We start from the raw sequence: 20,181 nt of genomic DNA, 5'->3' as shown, positions 1-20,181 counted from the left end.
GAGTGCAGTGGCGATTCACAGGCACTATCATAAGGTACTGCAGCTTGGAACTCCTGGGCTCAAGTGATCCTCCTGCTTCAGCCTCCTGGGGAGCTGAGACAACAGGCACACTCAACTGTGCCTGGCTCACTTATTTTAATCTTATTACCAATACTTTTGAAGGTATAAAATACGAGAGAAACAAAATGGTCTATACAGTGAAAAGTCTCCCTCTCCACCACCCACTGTTTAATGGTCACTCTGTTGCTGGCCTTCTCAGATGTCATCAGAGCTAGTTGCCAGATTCTTGAGTACATAAACATACATGTAAATACGTGTGTGCATACACACATACATCATTAAGCAGTTTTTTTTTTTTTTTTTTTTTTTTTTTTTTTGAGACGGAGTCTCGCTCTGTCGCCCGGGCTGGAGTGCAGTGGCCGGATCTCAGCTCACTGCAAGCTCCGCCTCCCGGGTTCCCGCCATTCTCCTGCCTCAGCCTCCCGAGCAGCTGGGACTACAGGCGCCTGCCACCTCGCCCGGCTAATTTTTTATTTTTATTTTTTAGTAGAGACGGGGTTTCACCGTGTTAGCCAGGATGGTCTCGATCTCCTGACCTCGTGATCCGCCCGTCTCGGCCTCCCAAAGTGCTGGGATTACAGGCTTGAGCCACCGCGCCCGGCCATCATTAACCAGTTTTAAGCAGAAAGGAAAATTCTTGCATTGGAGGAAAGAAATAATATCAGGGATAATTAAGAAATCTGTTAATCCAGGGCAATGTGTAAAGTTCACCAGTGACCAAGCCTTGTTAGAGAAATAGAGATATGGAAAAACTTTCTTCACATTTTCACAACCATGTGGATGAAATGAACCCAGAATACAGTTGGAAACTGACAAGAGTCTACCTGAAACTGAAGGGTATGTGAATCACTACTAGAGAACTTTGTGAGAGCCCCAGTCTCATTCTAAAGATATTATAAGAAAAGTTAATACCAAATGATAGGCCAGGTGTGGTGGCTCATGCCTGTAATCCCAGCACTTTAGGAGGCTGAGGCAGGAGGATCTCTTGAGGCCAGGAGTTTGAGACCAGCGTGGGTTAACGTAGCGAGACCCCCATCTCTACAAAAAATTTTAAAACTAGCTTAGTGTGGTGGTACATGCCTGTAATACTAGCTACTCAGGAGGCTGAAGGAGAAGGATGGCTTGAGCCTAGGAGGTCGAGGCTGTAGCAAACTAAGATGGCACCACTGCACTCCAGCCCGGACAACAGAGCAAGACCCTGTCTCAACAAACAAACAAACAGACTCCCATGTTTTTAAAAACACAAATTATAGTCCTCTAGACATTGTTCTACACTTGCTTTCCCTTGTAAAGTATGGTAAAGATCATTCCTTATCCGGATATATAGAGCTATCTCATTTATTTACACTACCTGTCTTCCCACATCCTTGCTAGTACAAACGTATTTTTAATTTATTTCTCTAATTGGTGAATTGAACATTATTCATGTTTAAAAACCATGTTTGTTTCCATTTCAAAGTAATACAAGCATTAACTTGCTTACATGTTTTAAAATTTATTTTTAGGCCGGGCGCGGTGGCTCAAGCCTGTAATCCCAGCACTTTGGGAGGCCGAGACGGGCGGATCACGAGGTCAGGAGATCGAGACCATTCTGGCTAACACGGTGAAACCCTGTCTCTACTAAAAAATACAAAAAACTAGCTGGGCGAGGTGGCGGGCGCCTGTAGTCCCAGCTACACGGGAGGCTGAGGCAGGAGAACGGTGTAAACCTGGGAGGCGGAGCTTGCAGTGAGCTGAGATCCGGCCACTGCATTCCAGCCCGGGCGACAGAGCATGACTCCGTCTCAAAAAAAATAAATAAAATAAAATAAAATAAAATTTATTTTTAATTTTTATTATCTTTTTGACTGGTCAAGAGCAGTAGTGAGAAAGGGGAAAGAGTAGAACAGGGAATTCAATCTGTAACTAACTGTGAACAATCAATTCAGATAATTCCCTACCTTCAGACCAGCCTGGATGCTTAAATTTTAATGAACTCTTCAGTCTTACGAAAATAAGACTTATGAAAATCCACTGTGACCTCATATGTTTTAAATTAAACATATATATGTTTAATTTACATATATGTTTTAAATTAAAAAAATATATATTATATATATATTTCTCTCTCTCTCTCTATATATATATATATAAAACTCTCTATATATAGTGAGGATGTTCTTGCTTTTTGGAAATTATTATTATTATTATTTTTTGAGACGGAGTCTCGCTCTGTCACCCAGCCTGTAGTGCAGTGGCCGGATCTCAGCTCACTGCAAGCTCCGCCTCCCGGGTTCACGCCATTCTCCTGCCTCAGCCTCCCGAGTAGCTGGGACTACAGGCGCCGCCACCTCGCCCGGCTAGTTTTTTGTATTTTTAGTAGAGACGGGGTTTCACCGCGTTAGCCAGGATGGTCTCGATCTCCTGACCTCGTGATCCGCCCGTCTCGGCCTCCCAAAGTGCTGGGATTACAGGCTTGAGCCACCACGCCCGGCCTGGAAATTATTAAATACTGGCCTTAGCTTTCCCCTCAGAGGCCTATATGAAGTGGCATTTCTTTTTGCTATGTTGCCCAGGCCGGTCTCGAACTCTGGCCTCAAGTGATCCTCCCATCACAGCCTCCCAAGTAGCTGGGACCACAGGCTACTAAGCCCGGCTGATTTTTGAAAAAAATTTTTTTTTTGAGACAGAGTTTTGCTCTTGTTGCCCAGGCTGGAGTGCAATGGCACGATCTTGGCTCAATGCAACCTTCGCCTCCTGGGTTCAAGCAATTCTCCTGCCTCAGCCTCCTGAGTAGCTGGGATTACAGGCATGTACCACCACACCGGGCTAATTTTTTGTTTGTTTGTTTGTTTTTCCCGAGATGGAGTCTTGCTCTGTCGCCCAGAGCTGGGGTGTAGTGGTGCAATCTCGGCTCACTGCAACCTCTGCCTCCTGGGTTCAAGCAATTCTCCTGCCTCAGCCTTCCGAGTAGCTGGTACTACAGGCGTGTGCCACCACAGCTGGCTAATTTTTTTGTATTTTTAGTAGAGGTAGGGTTTCACCATGTTGGCCAGGCTGGTCTTGAACTCCTGACCTTGTGATCCACCTGCCTGGGCCTCCCAAAGTGCTGGGATTACAGGTGTGAGCCACCGTGCCCAGCCTAATTTTGTATTTTTAGTAGAGGCAGGGTTTCTCCATGTTGGTCAGGCTGAACTCAAACTCCTGACCTCAGGTGATCCACCTGCCTTGGCCTCCCAAAATGCTGGGATTAGAGGTGTGAGCCATGGCACCCAGCCAATTTTTGAATTTTTATAAAGACAGGGTCCCACTATGGGGCACCTGCCTCAGCCTCCCAGGTAGCTGGCACTATAGGCATACGCCACCACGCCCTGCTAATTTTTGTATTTTTAGTAGAGACAGAGTTTCACCATGTTGGCCAGGCTGGTCTCAAACACCTGACCTCAAGTGATCTGCCCACCTCGGCCTCCCAAAGTGTTGGATTACAGATGTGGAGCCACTGCGCCCGACCCCTAATTTGTAGTATATTAATACAATGAACTGCTGCTACACAGTAATAAAAAAGAATGAACTACTGACACATGGAATGACATGGATGAATCTCAAGATAGTATGTTGAGCAAAATAAGCTAGACTCAGAGAAGTAAACACTCTGTTATTCCATTTATACGAAGTTTAAGAACAGTCAAAATTAATCTATGGAGGTAACAGAATAGTGAAAACGTTGTTTGGGGTGGGGAATTATTGAGTGGGAAAGGATAATGAGTAAACCTTTGTGGGGTGATGAAAATGTTTTATTTGTGTTCTGGGTGGTAGTTACAAGAAACTATACATCAGTAAATGGTCACTGAGATGCACTTAGGATGTGTGCATTACACTATGTATAAGAATTACCTCAATTAAAGAGAGGGCAAGATGGAGGCAAAGCCCAAAGGAGTCAGCTGGAAGAATTAAAGTCGTTGCCACTAAAAAGCAGAATATGGGGTAGGTGACAGATTCTTTGTAATAAGCCCTGTAGAACTTCTCTACTCTAAAATATATGTGAATTTGTAACTTTGATAAAAATATGATGAAATAAAAGACTATGGACTTCAGACTTAGCCTGACCTGGATTCAAATGTCAGCTCCACACTTACCATCTGGACAGTGGTGGCAAGTTATGTGGCCTCTCTGGTCTTTGGTTTCCCTATCTTAAAATCAGACTAATAGAACCATGTAAAAAGCAACTTGGTTTGCACATCTAAAGTACTTATAAATAATCAGTACTCAGAAAGGAAAAAAACTAGCAGTTTTCTTCCCATCTGCCATTTTCCTTCAGATAGTATTTTAAATTAAGCAGATTACAATTGAGCACCCACGCTCGTCTCCTCATTCCAGACACCTCACAGCTCTCTGACCTCACTGCTCATTTACTCCATCACTCCTTTGTCAGTCACCCAACTCACTTTTCCCTTTGAAGGGTCCCTCTCACCTACCAGTTAAGCTCCCTCCCCTACCCAGCACTTATGTACACGATAACTGCCACTTTCTGTGAAGACTTCGGTTTCCTCACCAGTTGAAAAACACAGGGCTTGAACAAGATAATCTCTAAGCTTCTTTCAGCACTATTATTTCACAGTTTTCCCCCCTGAAATTTCTATTTCTGTGAAGCCTTTCCCAGACCTCCTAATGGCTCTAAAGATGTCTGGGGAGGCATGTGATGTCAAACATTAACAGATGGCATGCTACTTACAGGAGCAGGTAGCAGGAGATGCTATCTTCTCTCATAGCTCCACATGTCAACAGTCATGTGGCAATGAGTTAAAGATTCACCTTTGCAGGGCCACATGCCTTTCAGACTACATTGGAACTGTTATTTACTAGGGTCAGGTAAATTCTAAGGTAACCCTTCTTTCCTGAGGTAAAATAAGAATTTGCATGCAAACCAATAAACACAGCTCTTCTGGGTGGAACAGGTACTTACCGGCCCAAAGTGATGAGCCAAAATAATGTCCACAACATTGGTTGTCAGGCCAGAGAGCTGAAAAGATAAAAACTCTGTGTTAAGAATGTAAGCATATGCAAAAATTTATCAAGCTACCCAATTAAAATGAATGCACTTTATTATATATGTTATCTCTTAAAAAACAAATGAAGGCCGGGCGCGGTGGCTCAAGCCTGTAATCCCAGCACTTTGGGAGGCCGAGGCGGGTGGATCACGAGGTCAGGAGATCGAGACCATCCTGGCTAACATGGTGAAACCCCGTCTCTACTAAAAATACAAAAAACTAGCCGGGCGTGGTGGCGGGCGCCTGTAGTCCCAGCTACTCGGAGGCTGAGGTGGGAGAATGGCGTGAACCCGGAAGGTGGAGCTTGCAGTGAGCCGAGATTGCGCCACTGCACTCCAGCCTGGGCGACAGAGCGAGACTCCGTCTCAAAAAAAAAAAAAAAAAAAAAAAAAACCAAATGAAAAACCCTTGGCTGGGCACGGTGTCTCACACCTGTAATCCCAGCACTTTGGGAGGCTAAGATGGGCGGACCATGGTCAGGAGATCGAGACCATCCTGGCTAACATGGTGAAACCCCATCTCTACTAAAAATACAAAAAAGTTAGCTGGGCGTGGTGGCAGGTGCCTGTAGTTTCAGCTACTTTGGAGGCTGAAGCAGGAGAACGGCGTGAATCCGGGAGGCGGAGCTTGCAGTGAGCCGAGATTGTGCCACTGCACTCCAGCCTGGGCAACAGAGTGAGACTCCATCTCAAAAAAAAGAGAAAAACCCCACAATTCATTGTTATACATTTTCATGGTTTCAAAGAAACACAGAGATGAGAAACAAATCAGAAAAAACTGTCTCCTTTCCAGGGTGATAATAAAGCCTGCTGTGAAACAGGGGACTGGAAGAGACACTGAACATTCCTTCTTTGAAAGCCTGAGACCTAGACCTCATGGTTGTTTGATATTTTTTTTTTTTTTTTTTTTTTTTGAGATGGAGTCTGGCTCTGTCACCCGGGCTGGAGTGCAGTGGCCGGATCTCAGCTCACTGCAAGCCCCGCCTCCCGGGTTCACGCCATTCTCCTGCCTCAGCCTCCCGAGTAGCTGGGACTACAGGCACCCGCCACCTCGCCCGGCTAATTTTTTTTTTGTATTTTAGTAGAGACGGGGTTTCACCGTGTTAGCCAGGATGGTCTCGATCTCCTGAACTCGTGATCCGCCCGTCTCGGCCTCCCAAAGTGCTGGGATTACAGGCTTGAGCCACCGCGCCCGGCCGGTTGTTTGATATTTTATTCCTGTCTGTATTTCTGTATTTACACTGGACTAATGGTTGATAAGGACTAACAATCACTCCCATGACTTCCAAGAGACAAAAACAATTTTTTTCTCTTTCTTCCCGTTTTTGCTATCTTCATTTCAGGAAGTAGGAGGAAATGAGTTGTTTACAGAATGTTCTTGAGTTTTAAACATTTTTCTCCTAATTTTTCCCATTTCAAAATGATGCATCTCACAGTCTAATAAATGCAGCAATCTGTGTAAATCCACATACTGTAGTCTATTTTCAGAAAAATTTCCAACTCAAATTATGTTGCTGATTCTTGTTAAGCCTTCTTCCTTGGTTTTATGCTGAACTCGTACTGCTGATCAGGGGTGAAGTACTGAATTGGGGGTAGGCATGGAGAAGAGGCGATGAGGGAGACAGACATGGCTATGCCTGGAGTAGGATCATATAGTCCCAGAAAGAAGTCCCGAAATCTTTGTATAGGTTATCAGTGATGCACAGGTTATGAACTAGAAAATCAGGCCGGGCGTGGTGGCTCACACCTGTAATCCCAGCACTTTGGGAGGCCAAGGCCAGCAGATCACCTGAGGTTAGGAGTTTGAGACCAGGCTGACCAACATGGTGAAAGCCCGTCTCTACTAAAAATATACAAATTAGTCAGGCATGGTGGCACGCGCCTGTAGTCCCAGCTACTCGGAAGGCTAAGGCAGGAGAATCACTTGAACCCAGGAGGTGGAGGTTGCAGCAAGCTGAGATTGTGCCACTGCACTCCAGCCTGGGAACAGAGCAAGACTCCGTCTCAAAAAAAATAAAAATAAATAAAATAAATTGTACCCACATAGTAAGAATTAGGACACGTTTGGTTGATTGACTGACAGGGTCTTGCTCTGTCACGCAGGCTGGAGTGCAGTGGCGCCATCATAGCTCACTGCAGCCTTGACCTCCCAGGCTCAAGTGTCTTCTGGCCTCAGCCACCAAGTAGCTGGGACTACAGGTGTGCACCACCGCACCAGGCTAATTTTTAAATTTTTTATAGAGACAAGGTCTCACTATGTTGCCCAGGGTAGTCTTGAACTCCTGAGCTCAAGCAATTCTCCTGCCTCACCCTCCCAAAGTGCTGGGATTAGCAGTGTGAAACACTGCACCCAGCCAGGACAAATTTTAAATAAGCCAGGCTGTGAGAAGGAATTTCCACAGCATCTGGCAATAACACTGTTAATGTGTTTCAGCTAAGAAATACCTCATTTCTCAAAAATGTAAACATAGGAAGAAATGGATATTTAGACTGCAGTTTGCTGGTGACTAGAATATTTTAACAGTTTTAATAAAAATATGCTTATCACAGAAAATTACGAAAAAACAATACAAAAGACATCATTTGTTTGTTTTCTTTTCTTTTTTTTTTGAGACCGGGTCTTGTTCTCTGGTTCTGTCACCCAGGCTGGAGTGAAGTGGCGCAATCCAGGCTCACTGCAACCTTCACCTCCCAGGTTCAAGTGGCTCTCCAACCTCAGCTCCCGAGTAGCTGGGACCACAGGTGTGCACCAGCACACCTGGCTACATTTCTGTATTTTTAGTAGAGATGGGCTTCACCATGGTGGCCAGGTGGCCAGGCTGGTCTTGAACTCCTGACCTCAAGTGATCCGCCCACTTTAATGAATGCTTTAAAGCATTAAAACAATGCTTTAATGGATATTCTGGGTCTGCAACCCCCTTACTAGCAATGTAATTTTAAGTAAATAATTTCTCTGTAGGATAGTAATAGTACCAATGGATTGTCCTGAGGATGAAAAGGTTAAGTATATCTAAAACATTTGGTTGGGCGCGGGGGCTCACGCCTGTAATCCCAGGACTTTGGGAGGCTGAGATGGGCAGATCATGAAGTCAGGAGTTAGAGACTAGCCTGACCAACATGGTGAAACCCCGTCTCTACTAAAAATACAAAAATTACCTGGGCGTGGTGGCATGCATCTGTAATCCTGGCTACGCAAGAGGCTGAGGCAGGAGAATCACTTGAACCCGGGAGACGGAGGGTACAGTGAGCTGAGATCATGCCATTGCACACTCCAGCCTGGGCAACAAGAGCGAAACTCCGTCTCAAAATAACAAAAAACAAAAAACAAAAAAGACATTTAAGAATAGTACCTGGTACACAGTAAGCACTATATAGGTGTTACATTAAAAAAAAAAAATTATTATCCATCTCTTTAAATCCTTTTGTTTGTTTGTTTGTTTTTTTGAGATGGAGTCTCGCTGTGTCACCCAGGCTAGATGGAGTGCAGTGGTACAATCTTGGCTCACTGCAACCTTGCCTCCTGGGTTCAAGTGATTTCTCCTGCCTCAGCCTCCCCAGTACCTGGGAATACAGGTGTGTGCTACCACGTCTGGCTAATTTTTGTATTTTTAGTAGAGACGGGGTTTCACCATGTTGGTCAGGCTGGTCTCGAACTCCTGACCTCAGGTGATCTGCCCACCTCGACCTCCCAAAGTGCTGGGATTACAGACGTGAGCCACCACGCTCTGCCCTCTTTAAATCTTTTTAAAGATCACTAACTACCTTTCAAATAAGTTCCTACATATTGACTTATTGAATCTCATGGTTTGAGTATCAATAAAGCTTTTTTTTTTTTTTTAGATAAGGTCTCTCTCTGTTGCCCAGGCAGTACTGCAGTAGCATGATCATGGCTCACTGCAGCCTTCAACACCTGGGTTCAAGAAATCCTTTCCCTTCAGCCTACCGAGTAGCTGGGACTACAAGCACGTACCACCTTTTACATTTTTGTAGAGACAAAGTCTTGTTCTGTTGACGAGGCTGGTCTTAAACTCCTGGACTCAAGCGATCCTCCTGCCTTGGCCTCCCAAAGTGCTATTACTACAGGCATGAGCCACCATGCCCAGCCAGATTCTTTTTTTTTCCGAGACAGGGTCTGTCTCCGTCACCCAGGCTGGAGTCCAGTGGCATGATCATGGCTCACTACAGCCTCGACCTGCTGGGTTCAAGCATTCTTCCCACCTCAGCTTACCGAGTAGCTGGAACCACAGACGTGTGCCACCACAACTGGCTTTTTTTTTTTTTTTGTGAGACAGTCTTGTCTGCTGCCCAGGCTTGGAGTACAGTGGCACGATCTTGACTCACTGCAACCTCCGCCTCCCAGGTTCAAGCGATTCTCCTGCCTCAGCCTCCCGAGTAGCTGGGATTACAGGCATGCACCACCGGCTAATTTTGTATTTTTAGTAGAGATGGGGTTTCTCCATGTTGGTCAGGCTGGTCTCGAACTCCTGACCTCAAGTGATCCGCCCGCCTCAGCCTCCCAAAGTGCTGGGATTACAGGCGTGAGCCACCGCGCCTGGCCCAAATTGTAATTTAGAACTACTGCTACACACAACTTGGATGAGTTTCACAAACACCGTGATGAATGAAAGAAACCAGACAGAGAATACATTTTCGGCCGGGCACAGTGACTCACGCCTGTAATCCCAGCACTTTGGGAGGCCAAGGTGGGCGAATCACGAGGTCAGGAGTTTGAGACCAGCCTGGCCAAAATGGTGAAACCCCATCTCTACTAAAAATACAAAAATTAGCTGGGCGTGGTGGCGCACACCTGTAGTCCCAGCTACTTGGGAGGATGAGGCAGAGAAATCGCTTGAACCAGGAGGTGGAGGTTGCAGTGAACTGAGATCGCACCACTGCACTCCAGCCTAGGCGACAGAGTTAGACTCTGTCTCAAAAAAAAAAAAAAAAAAAAAAGGAATACATTTTCTACAATTCCAATTTAACAGATAAAACTGTTTAAAAACAGATAAAACTTATCTCTGGTGGCAACAGTCAGAACAGGTAATTTCTGGGAAGGAGAAGAAGTATCAATTAGGAAAAGATACAAAGGAATCCCCTAGTGAGCTGGGAACATTCTGAAGTATCTTGATTGGATGGTGATTTTATATGTAAACAGTCTTCAAGCTGTATACTTAACATTTTTACCCTTAACTGTATATATACCTCAATGAAAAATTGGTAAGCTGTTTTGAGATGGGCGAAGATGAGCCGATGGACACCTTCATGTGGTACTTACTTTGGAAGCTGCCCAGTCAATCCAGCCTTTTGCGCAAGGGTCAACATTAATGAGCACAAGGCCTTCCACAAGCTCTGGATGGTTGAGCTGAAAGATGAGACAAAGACGACAGTATGAAAGCTACACTCCCACAGTTCTTCTAAATAGTTGGAACATGACTGATCAATTCTTTCTTACATGCCTTAACGCCTCACATTTGAAAGTAAAACTACAAAGAAGGAGAACATGTGGAAAAATAGCTCTTGAAATCTGACTCAGCATCTGGAAACCAGTTTCTGGTTTTACTATCAAATTACTTATTTTACTATCAAATTATCTTGCCTTGCAAAGATCTATATGCAGTTGTTCAACTCATGGTGGATCTTTCTCATTGGGAAAGTGCCGTTGGCACAAGCGGCTGATCCACACTCATATATCTTTGTTCTCAACAGGGGCTTCTAAAATTTTTTTTTTTTTTTTCCCGAAACCACCTGAACAGTTTATATCATCCTCAGAAGACTCTCCTATCACTGAGGAGGTATTGAAAAAAATAATGATAATAATTTCTGGCCGGGCACAGTGGCTCGTGCCTGTAATGCCAGCACTTTGGGAGAGTGAGAGGGGAGGATCATGATGTCAGGAGTTACAGACCAGCCTGACCAACATGGTGAAACCCCATCTCTACTAAAAATACAAAAATTAGCCAGGAGTATTGGCGGGCACCTGTAATCCCAGCTACTTAGGAGGCTGAGGCAGGAGAATCACTTAAACCCAGGAGGCAGAGGTTGCAGAGAACCAAGATTGTGCCATTGCACTCCAGGCTGGGTGACAGAGCAAGACTCCGGTCTCAAAAAAAAAAAAAATTTCTTTAAAACAAGTTCTAGCTCTCTAGCTTATTTAATTAATTAATTTATTTATTTTGAGACAAAGTTTCACTCTTGCTGCCCAGGCTGGTGCAGTGATGCAATCTCAGCTCACGACAACCTTGGGTTCCAGGATTCATGCAATTCTCCTGCCTCAGCCTCCCAAGTAGCTAAGATTACAGGATTACAGGCACACGTCACCATGCCTGGCTAATTTTTGTATTTTTAGTGGAGATGGGGTTTCACTATGTTGGCCAGGCTGGTCCGAACTGCCGACCTCAGGTGATCTGCCCACGTCAAACTCCCAAAGTGCTAGGATTACAAGCGTGGGCCACTGCGTCCAGCCCCTAGCCTACTTTTTTTCTCTTACTACAGTGATTACATTCACTGTAGAAAATTTGATAAGCAGAGAAATTATAAAAAGCAGAAAATAAAATTTCACATTATCTTACCACACATCAATCCATTAATATTTTTTGGTACATTTTCTTCCAATCCTTTCCTACAGTTATGACAAACTTTACATTTTGTCATATTCTATTCTATTCTAACTTTTTTGTTAACATTATAATGTATGCAAACCATGTATCATTATAAAGCTTTTCGTAAACTTAATTTTAATGGCTGTACAAAATTCCATTATAAGCAGCATCTAGGAATGGCTTTTTATTGATGACGTACTGTCCCCATTTGTGATTTTTCAAGTATTAAAAGTACAAAGCAAGGCTTTATACAACCTGCATCTAAAGCTGACAGAAGTTACAGAAAAATTGACATAAGTCCCAGAATACTGCCTGGTCATTTAACACAGCATAATAGCTGTGACCCAGGCAGTGCCTCAAGCATGTTGAGGCTAATCCTCTATATACTTACTGCAAATCTGCTGAGGATGTAAGCTCCGGCTCCAACTCCAATTCCAATGACGCTTTTCAGGCTGTGAATGGGACATAATGACAAATGACAGAGTCAACTTCATTTGGAGGCAGCACTGCATAACTGAAAGCATACAACCTGGGTTGAAATCCTGGCTCTGATATTTATTAGATGTGAGAATTTGGGCAAGTGCTTTTTTCCTTTTCCCTAACTTTCTGAGCCTCAGTTCCTTCCCTATCTATAAAACAAGGATCCCAGCTGGGCGCAGTGGTTCATGCCTGTAATCCTCATGCCTGCAATCCCAGCACTTTGGGAGGCTGAGGCAGGTGGATCACGAGGTCGGAAGATCAAGACCATCCTGGCCAACATGGTGAAACCCCGTCTCTACTAAAATACAAAAAATTAGCCAGGCATGGTGGCGTGTGCCTGTAGTCCCAGCTAAACAGGAGGCTGAGGCAGGAGAATCGTTTGAACCCGGGAGGCGGAGGCTGCAGTGAGCCAAGAGCACGCCACTGCACTCCAACCTGGTGACAGAGTGAGACTCCGTCTCAAAAACAACAACAAGAAGGATCCCACCACCTACTTTCAGGCTGGTTTTAATGGTTAAATAAAATATAACTAAGGCTGGGGGCGGTGGTTCACACCTATGATCCCAGGACTGAGAGGCCAAGGCGGGTGGATCACTGAAGGTCAGGAGTTCAAGACCAGCCTGGCCAACATGATGAAACCCTGTCTCTACTAAAAATACAAAAAAAATTAGCCAGGTATGGTGGCCTGCGCCTATAATCCCAGCTAAATGGGAGGCTGAGGCAGGAAAATCGTTTGAACCTGGGAGGCAGAGGTTGCAGTGAGCCAAGATCGTACCACTGCACTCCAGACTGGGCAACGGAATCAGACTCCATCTCAAAAAAAAAAAAAAAAGTAGTGTATATATATATACATATATATACACACATATATACACACACACAGAGACATACACACACACACACATATATAAAACTGAAACCTGGGAGTTATCCTTGGTAGCTTACTGTCAGTATCCAACCCATCAGCAAGTCAGTGGAGTCCACCTCCAGAATATATCCATCTACCTACTACTATCTACTTCAATCATCCCCAACAGCAGCATCCAGTACCATGCTTTCATTATCTCTTGCCTGGACTATTGTTAAGTTTAACTGTTCTCCCTGCTTTCTCTGATTCCTCTCCAAAGCATTCTCTTCATAGTGAGATGAACCCCTTAAAAAAATTTAAACAGCTTTATTTTTATTTTTTAGATACAGGGTGTCACTGTTACTCAGGCTGGAGTGCAGGGGTGGGATCACAACTCACTGTAGCCTCAAACTCCTGTCGTTAAGTGATCTTCCCACCACTGGGCCCAGCTCAAGGTAGATTTCTAAATCTTCTAGGTCTCAGCGTATGTGCCACCTTCCTAGAGGAATTCCCTCACTAGCCTTACTAATGTAGATCCTGCCCTTATTCTCCATCACAACACCCCCACTGACTTATTTTATAAAACTTTATTATTTGTTTGCTTACTTGTTACCCCACTAAGCTCTAGAAGGACAGTGACTATTGTTTTCCTAACCATCGTATCCTCTGAAACAGACACTAAAGAATTCGCCATAGAAAGTCAATAAAAACTACACGAAAGACTACAGAATGAACCTACCTTAGGTGGGTAAGAACAGGAGGCAGCATTTCGGCCAGCTCATCCATTGTGGGGTACTGATACCTGAAATCCAGAAGGATATCTCCTGAATTAGAAAGTACTCACAATTCCCAGTTACTAGAACAGCTGGAAAGGTACAGAAGTCTTAGATAAAAGGCTGGGCACAATGGCTCACACCTATAATCCCAGCACTTTGGGATACCGAGGTGGGCAGATCACCTGAGTTGGGAGTTCAAGACCAGCCTGACCAACATGGAGAAACCCCATCTCTACTAAAAATACAAAATTAGCCAGGCATGGTGGTGTGTGCCTGTAATCCCAGCTACTCGGGAGGCTGAGGCAGAAGAATCGCTTGAGCCTGGGAGGTGGAGGTTGCATTGAGCAGAAATCACGCTAATGCACTCCAGCCTGGGCAACAAGAGCGAAATTTCGCCCCCCTCCAAAAAAAAAAAAAAAAAAAGAAGTCTTAGATAAAAGCATTTCCTTTTACCAAAGGCTCAAAGGAGGTGATGTGGCACCTGAAAATGACTGTGGCATATTGTGTAACTCTCTACAACTGCCATGCTAAGGAGAAAGTAAAAGAATCCACTGTTTCTATATCCTAACGAGCAGCCCTTGGGACCAGAGGGTGCCACATGAAAAGAATTAGTAACACAGTTCTCTCTTAGGGTATTTCCAGACCTCTAACAATCACTTCAGTTGGAGTCCAGGCTCAGTAAACCTCTGGCAGTTAAGAGTCAACTCAGTAAGTGGGTCTTGGTCTACCGCTATATTTAGACAACTAAATGCAAAAATAAACAAAGGTTTTCTAGTTATGGGCACACAGTTATAAACCCTTAGCATGAATGCTTATTTGTTTCACTTAGGCATAGAATAACATAGTTATTTTTTAAAATTTATTATTAAATTTTTAAGAGACATGGTCTCACTCTGTCACCCAGGCTGGAGTGCAGTGGTGAAATCATAGCTCACTATAACCTTGAACTCCGGGGCTCAAGCTATCCTCCTGCCTCAGTCTCCTGTGTAGCTGGGACTACAGGCGCGTGCCACCATGCCTGGCTAATTTTTCAATTTTTTGTAGAGATGGAGTCGCGCTATGTTGTCAGGGCTGGTCTTGAATTCCCGGCCTCAGGTGATCCTCCTACCTCGGCCTAACAAAGTGCTAGAACTACAGGTGTGAGCCACTGTGTCTGGCATGGTTATTTTACTGTTTTTGAATTTGGTTCATAGTATGACCCATCTGATCCTAAGATGTTCGAGCAAGCCCAGGAACAGACCCAGATCAGAATTCTTAGAAAAGTAGTAAGCATCTGACTGGGAGCGTTGGCTCACACCTGTAATCCCAACACTTTGGGAGGCTGAGGCAAGCAGATTGCTTGAGCCCAGGAGTTCGAGACCAGCCTGAGCAACAGGGCAAAACCCTGTCTCTACAGAAAATACAAAAATTGGCTGGGTGCGGTGGCTCACGCCTGTAATCCCAGCACTTTGGGAGGCCGAGGAGGGCGGATCACGAGGTCAGGAGATCGAGACCATCCTGGCTAACACGGTGAAACCCCGTCTCTACTAAAAACACAAAAAATTAGCCGGGAGTGGTGGCAGGTGCCTGTAGTCCCAGCTACCTGGGAGGCTGAGGCAAGAGAATGGTGTGAACCCGGGATGTGGAGCTTGCAATGAGCGGAGATCTCGCCACTGCACTCCAGTCTGGGTGACAGAGTGGGACTCCGTCTCAAAAAAAAAAAAAAGAAAATACAAAAACTAGCCGGACGTGTTGAAAATACAAAACTTAGCCGGGCGTGCTGGTGCACACTTGTAGTCCCAGCTAGTAGGGAGGCTGAGATGAGAGGATCACTTGAGCCCAGGAGGTTGAGGCTGCAGTGAGCCACGATCACGCCACTGTACTCCAGCCTGGGAAACAAAGCAATATCCTATCTCAAAAAAAAAAAAAAAAGCGATTACAGAATTGAAGATGGAGGTGATCCTAAGATGACCACTTATATATGAGGCAGTATCTGTTCTACATCTGACAGGGAAGTCAGCCTGCCTCTGCCTGAACACTTAAGGGATGGTGTGCTATGGAACCATTTGTGCACAAAATAGAAAAAAGGAACTGGATCCAAATCCGCTGGATATAAACTGACCACTGGCCAATTTGCATTATAGAGTCAGAACAGCACAGATTCTGGCACCAGACTGTCTGGGTTCAAATCTTAGTTCTGCCACTTATTTGCTATGTAATGTTAGCCATGTTACTTAATTTTTCTGGGCCTCAGTTTCCTCACTTATAAAATGAGAATAATAGTAAACTTATCCCATAAGGTTATGAGGAGTAAATGAGTTAACAAATGTAAAGCATTTAAAGCAGTGTCTGGAACATGGTTTGAGTACTATTTAAGTATTAGCTATTATTTGTCTGCAATTGTCTATTTCCCAGCAGTCACTGGCCAAAGGCAGCTCTGGAGATGAGTGAAAGGAGAGAAGAATTAGCATTCCACAATGTGTATGCTCACTCCTCCTAAGGTCTTCTTGATAAGCACACCGTCCAGGGAACAAACAGGTAGGGAGCCTGTAACTCTGCCCTGCAAAGCAGACGTAGGAGGAAGTTGAGAGTGCCAAAGCCAATCAATCGGCCCACACCTCTATCTGCCAGGACAGACTCTCAGAATAAATAGTTACACAGATAGTCAAATTTCCATGATCAGATTGAGAGTCAAATTTCCATTACCAGGATGGGGAGATGCTCCCAGGAAAGCTCAGAAGGACCTGAATTTGGGCCTAGGTAGTTGGGAGTTTCGAGGAAGGACACAAAAATGACAGTTTTGTTTTGTTTTGTTTTGTTTCTGGGGACAGGGTTTTGTTCAGTCACCCAGGCACTGCAGCCTCAATCTTCCGGGCTCAGGTGATCCTCCCACCACAGCCTCCCAAGCAGATGGGAACACAGGTGAACGACACCATGCCTGGCTGGCTAATTTTTAAATTTTTTGTAGAGACAAGGTCTTCCTATGTTATCCAGGCTGGTCTTTTTTTTTCTTTTTTTTTTTTTTGAGACGGAGTCTCTTGCTCCATTGCCCAGGCTGGAGTGCAGTGGCTCGATCTTGGCTCACTGCAAGCTCTGCCTCCCAGGTTCAGGCCATTCTCCTGCCTCAGCCTCCCGAGTAGCTGGGACTACAGGCGCCCACCACCACACCCAGCTAATTTTTTGTATTTTTAGTAGAGATGGGGTTTCACCATGTTAGCCAGAATGGTCTTGATCTCCTGACCTCATGATCTGCCTGCCTTGGCCTCCCAAAGTGCTGGGATTATAGGCACGAGCCACCGCACCCAGCCCACTATCCAGGCTGGTCTTGAACTCCGGGGCTCAAGCAATCCTCCTGCCTTGGCCTCCCAAAGTGCTGGGATTATAGGTGTGAGTCACCACGTCTGGCTAAAAAATGACAGCTTTCAAATAGATAAGGAAGGGAAAGATAAAGACAGTGAGAAGTAGGTGTTCCAGACACTTATGCCTTGAGATTACAGGAAAGCAGGCACCTGCTATGGAAAGCCATTCCTGGATATGGGAAAACATACAGTTTCCCCCAAAAAACTGTAAATACCAGTCCTCTCAGCCCAAGGAGAGAAAACATGAGGATGGATGGTCAATAAGTATAACCTATAGACTGTAATAAAATCAAAGGGAAGCACAAACCCCTTCTCCCATTGGAGCTCAGCCAGTTGCTCTGAGTGCTTATCTCCCAGATGATCTTTTTGTGGCCTTACCCTGTTGGGAAAGAGGGTGCACCTTCCTGCTGGCCTGGGGCATCCACATGACAGACAGCAAAGTGCTGGGTGATCTCGTGCATATCCTCAAAGTTAAAGAATGCATTGAAACAGGATTTATCTATAAGAATAAAAGTACCCATAAGTCACAGGCTCTCCGTATCTCCTCAATTTTCCTCCACTCAGTCAATGCCTATCATCACCTCCTTTCACTGCTTTTTAACCACCAATCCACCAAAGTGAGGTGTCTGAACAATCTGTCTGATTCAAGCTGCCCTAAAGGCTGAATATAAGACATCTCATATTGAGATACATATTGAAAATAATTCTCAATTCTAAATAATGTCTGCAAAGTAGAAATTACTTTGTTAATGTCTGGTGGCTTCCGATTATTGCACAAAATAATCTTACACCCATAATGCTGTCGTTTCTCATGGACATTATTCCTCTATCTCACAAAGAGACACTGATTATATCCCAAGAGCACAGGTGGAGTGAATGTCCTGAGCTGCTCACATTCACCTCACGGGAGTTTGCCTCTCGGCAAAATTGCCAGGGTGCAGGGAGGGGCTGCTGCTTCCACTTCTACCCTCTTTGTATACCTGCTTAAATCACTTCTCATGCCAAGGCGGCTACAAAAGCTTTAACACTCAACTGTAGCCTCAAATGCAGGGCATTTATGAAAGCCAGAGCAGCGTGAAAGAAAACACATGTATGCAGACTGTGTGTGTCCATGGCTGGGGCCGGAATCTTACACTACCATCTAGAAAAGTCCACTTAAAGTCACTGGTGACAGACTCTAGCAAGAACTCTTTTACTAATTCATTGAAGAGCTCACAACAAAGTTAAGTTCCAACTCTGAATTTTCTAACCTGAAACAAACAAACAAACAACAACAACAAAAAAAAAGTACAGGCTTGAAAACATGGATTTCAGTTCTACTTTCTTAAGCAATTCATTGTATAATCTTCAATCCTTTAGCAGACATGAAGGTGAGATATGATTCCAGTATCCCCAAAATATATTCCCCTGCACACTTCCCAGGAACTTTATACCATTAACAAATGTGGGAACAAGGAGGGAAGGTTACCACAGAGAGGGGAAAACCTCTGCTCTATTAGAATATTATTGTTGTTTGGTTTTTAAGATACAAAGATCAAGTACGATAAGAAGGGAAGGTGTAAAATCAAATACATACGGTTGAGGCCAATGTCATGATACGTTAGTATAACTGGTCTGTTTCCTTTGGGTAAGCCTCTTATAGTGACGTGGACCACACCATGAGTTGTTTCTATGTCATGTTCCTGTAACAAGATAATATAAGGTCTCAGAAAAAGCAGAATGAACTTCCCAGGTTGCCAAAGTTTTACAATACCTGCTTTACCGCCATTTCCCACTAGCTGGGGCAGGACACATTAATAAACTACATGTTTATGCAGTGGCTCATGCCTGTAATCCCAGCACTTTGGGAGGCTGAGGTGGGTGGATCACTTAAGGTCAGGACTTTGAGATCAGCCTGGACAACATGATGAAACCCTGTCTTTACTAAAAATACAAAAATCAGCTGGCTGTGGTGGCACACACATGTAATCCCAGCTACTTGGGAGGCTGAGGCTGGAGAATCACTTGAACCCGGGAGGCAGAGGGTGCAGTGAGATCGTGCTACTGCACTCTAGCCTGATGATAGAGCGAGACTTCATCTCAAAAAATAAAATAAAATAAAAGGAAATGGAAGATATGAAGAAGTTGCTGGGTAGCAAGTGAGAGGTTTCAGAGCTTCTGAACACATGTTCAGAAAATTTATAATTAATTTCAGTAGATAATTTCACTAGACACCTATGTGTGTATCTGCCTAGGATCTCTTCTTTCCTGGGAGCTGCCCTTCTGTGTCATCCACACGTTACAGGGGTGGGTCTTGGCTACCATGTCTGTGGAACATAACCTTATGCCACAGCTTACTGGAGTCAGGGAGGCATCTGGCCCATGCTGAGTCAGTATCTTTCCCTAGGTATTTGTAATTGGAACTAAAAGATTCTAACTTCAGCTTGGCTCTTCTCTTGAAAAGAGGAATCAACTTGGGAGCTTTTAGTAGGCATTTCCACTACTCTACTTTCTGGTGCTAGTTGTGTGTACTTGTAAGTTCTAAGACATCCCTGGATTGCCTCTGGTGTAAGCTATATTGGGTGAGTTTGTACCCTCCACTCCTAAAAGATCTTAACCAAGCCAATAAGTTAAAGATGTAGCCACAGCAAAGCTCAGGAACTGAATAAAGCAGACAAAGGATGCACCAAGCTGCTGAGAGTAGATGCCGCACTAAGAGTGGTTGGGTGGGAAAAAAAAAAAAGGGACTACAGAAAAGTTAACTGAGATTTATTCTAGTCATGACCAAGTTTTACATTTCTCAAAAATAAAAAAAAAATTACCATCCTAGCCTAGTGAATTTCTGTTGATGAAGCCTGTAACTATCTCAGAAAGTCTTACATTAGGCAAGACAAGATTCACTCTGTCAATGAGAATCCCAAAAAAGGCAAAGCGCTTCCAGTTTAATTTCCTGTCTAATAATGAACCTCATCAGAGCTTTGGTTTCTCTGATGTGGGCCACAGAATATAATCTCAAGCTAATTGGACATCAATATATCTCAAATTACAGGCCGTAGGCTGGAGCTGATAGCCATCC

General features: G+C 44.4%; 1 protein-coding gene across 2 annotated transcripts in view; it reads right to left on the bottom strand.

The window, feature by feature from the left end:
* The window catches only part of NDRG3 (NDRG family member 3), a 93,024-nt gene that overhangs the window by 17,697 nt on the left and 55,146 nt on the right, over positions 1-20,181 (bottom strand). For both annotated transcript variants that reach the window (XM_025399853.1, XM_025399854.1), the window contains exons 4-9: positions 18,703-18,808; positions 17,505-17,625; positions 13,752-13,814; positions 12,077-12,137; positions 10,362-10,448; positions 5,003-5,059 (exon numbers count right to left, since the gene is read on the bottom strand). In XM_025399853.1, coding sequence (XP_025255638.1) covers positions 5,003-5,059; positions 10,362-10,448; positions 12,077-12,137; positions 13,752-13,814; positions 17,505-17,625; positions 18,703-18,808 — 495 coding nt within the window. The remainder of the gene's footprint in view (positions 1-5,002; positions 5,060-10,361; positions 10,449-12,076; positions 12,138-13,751; positions 13,815-17,504; positions 17,626-18,702; positions 18,809-20,181) is intronic.

Source organism: Theropithecus gelada, chromosome 10, assembly GCF_003255815.1.
Source record: "Theropithecus gelada isolate Dixy chromosome 10, Tgel_1.0, whole genome shotgun sequence".
NCBI lineage: Eukaryota > Metazoa > Chordata > Mammalia > Primates > Cercopithecidae > Theropithecus > Theropithecus gelada.
The sequence above is the reverse complement of the archived record's forward strand: the minus strand, read 5'-3'. Positions and strand labels throughout refer to the sequence as shown.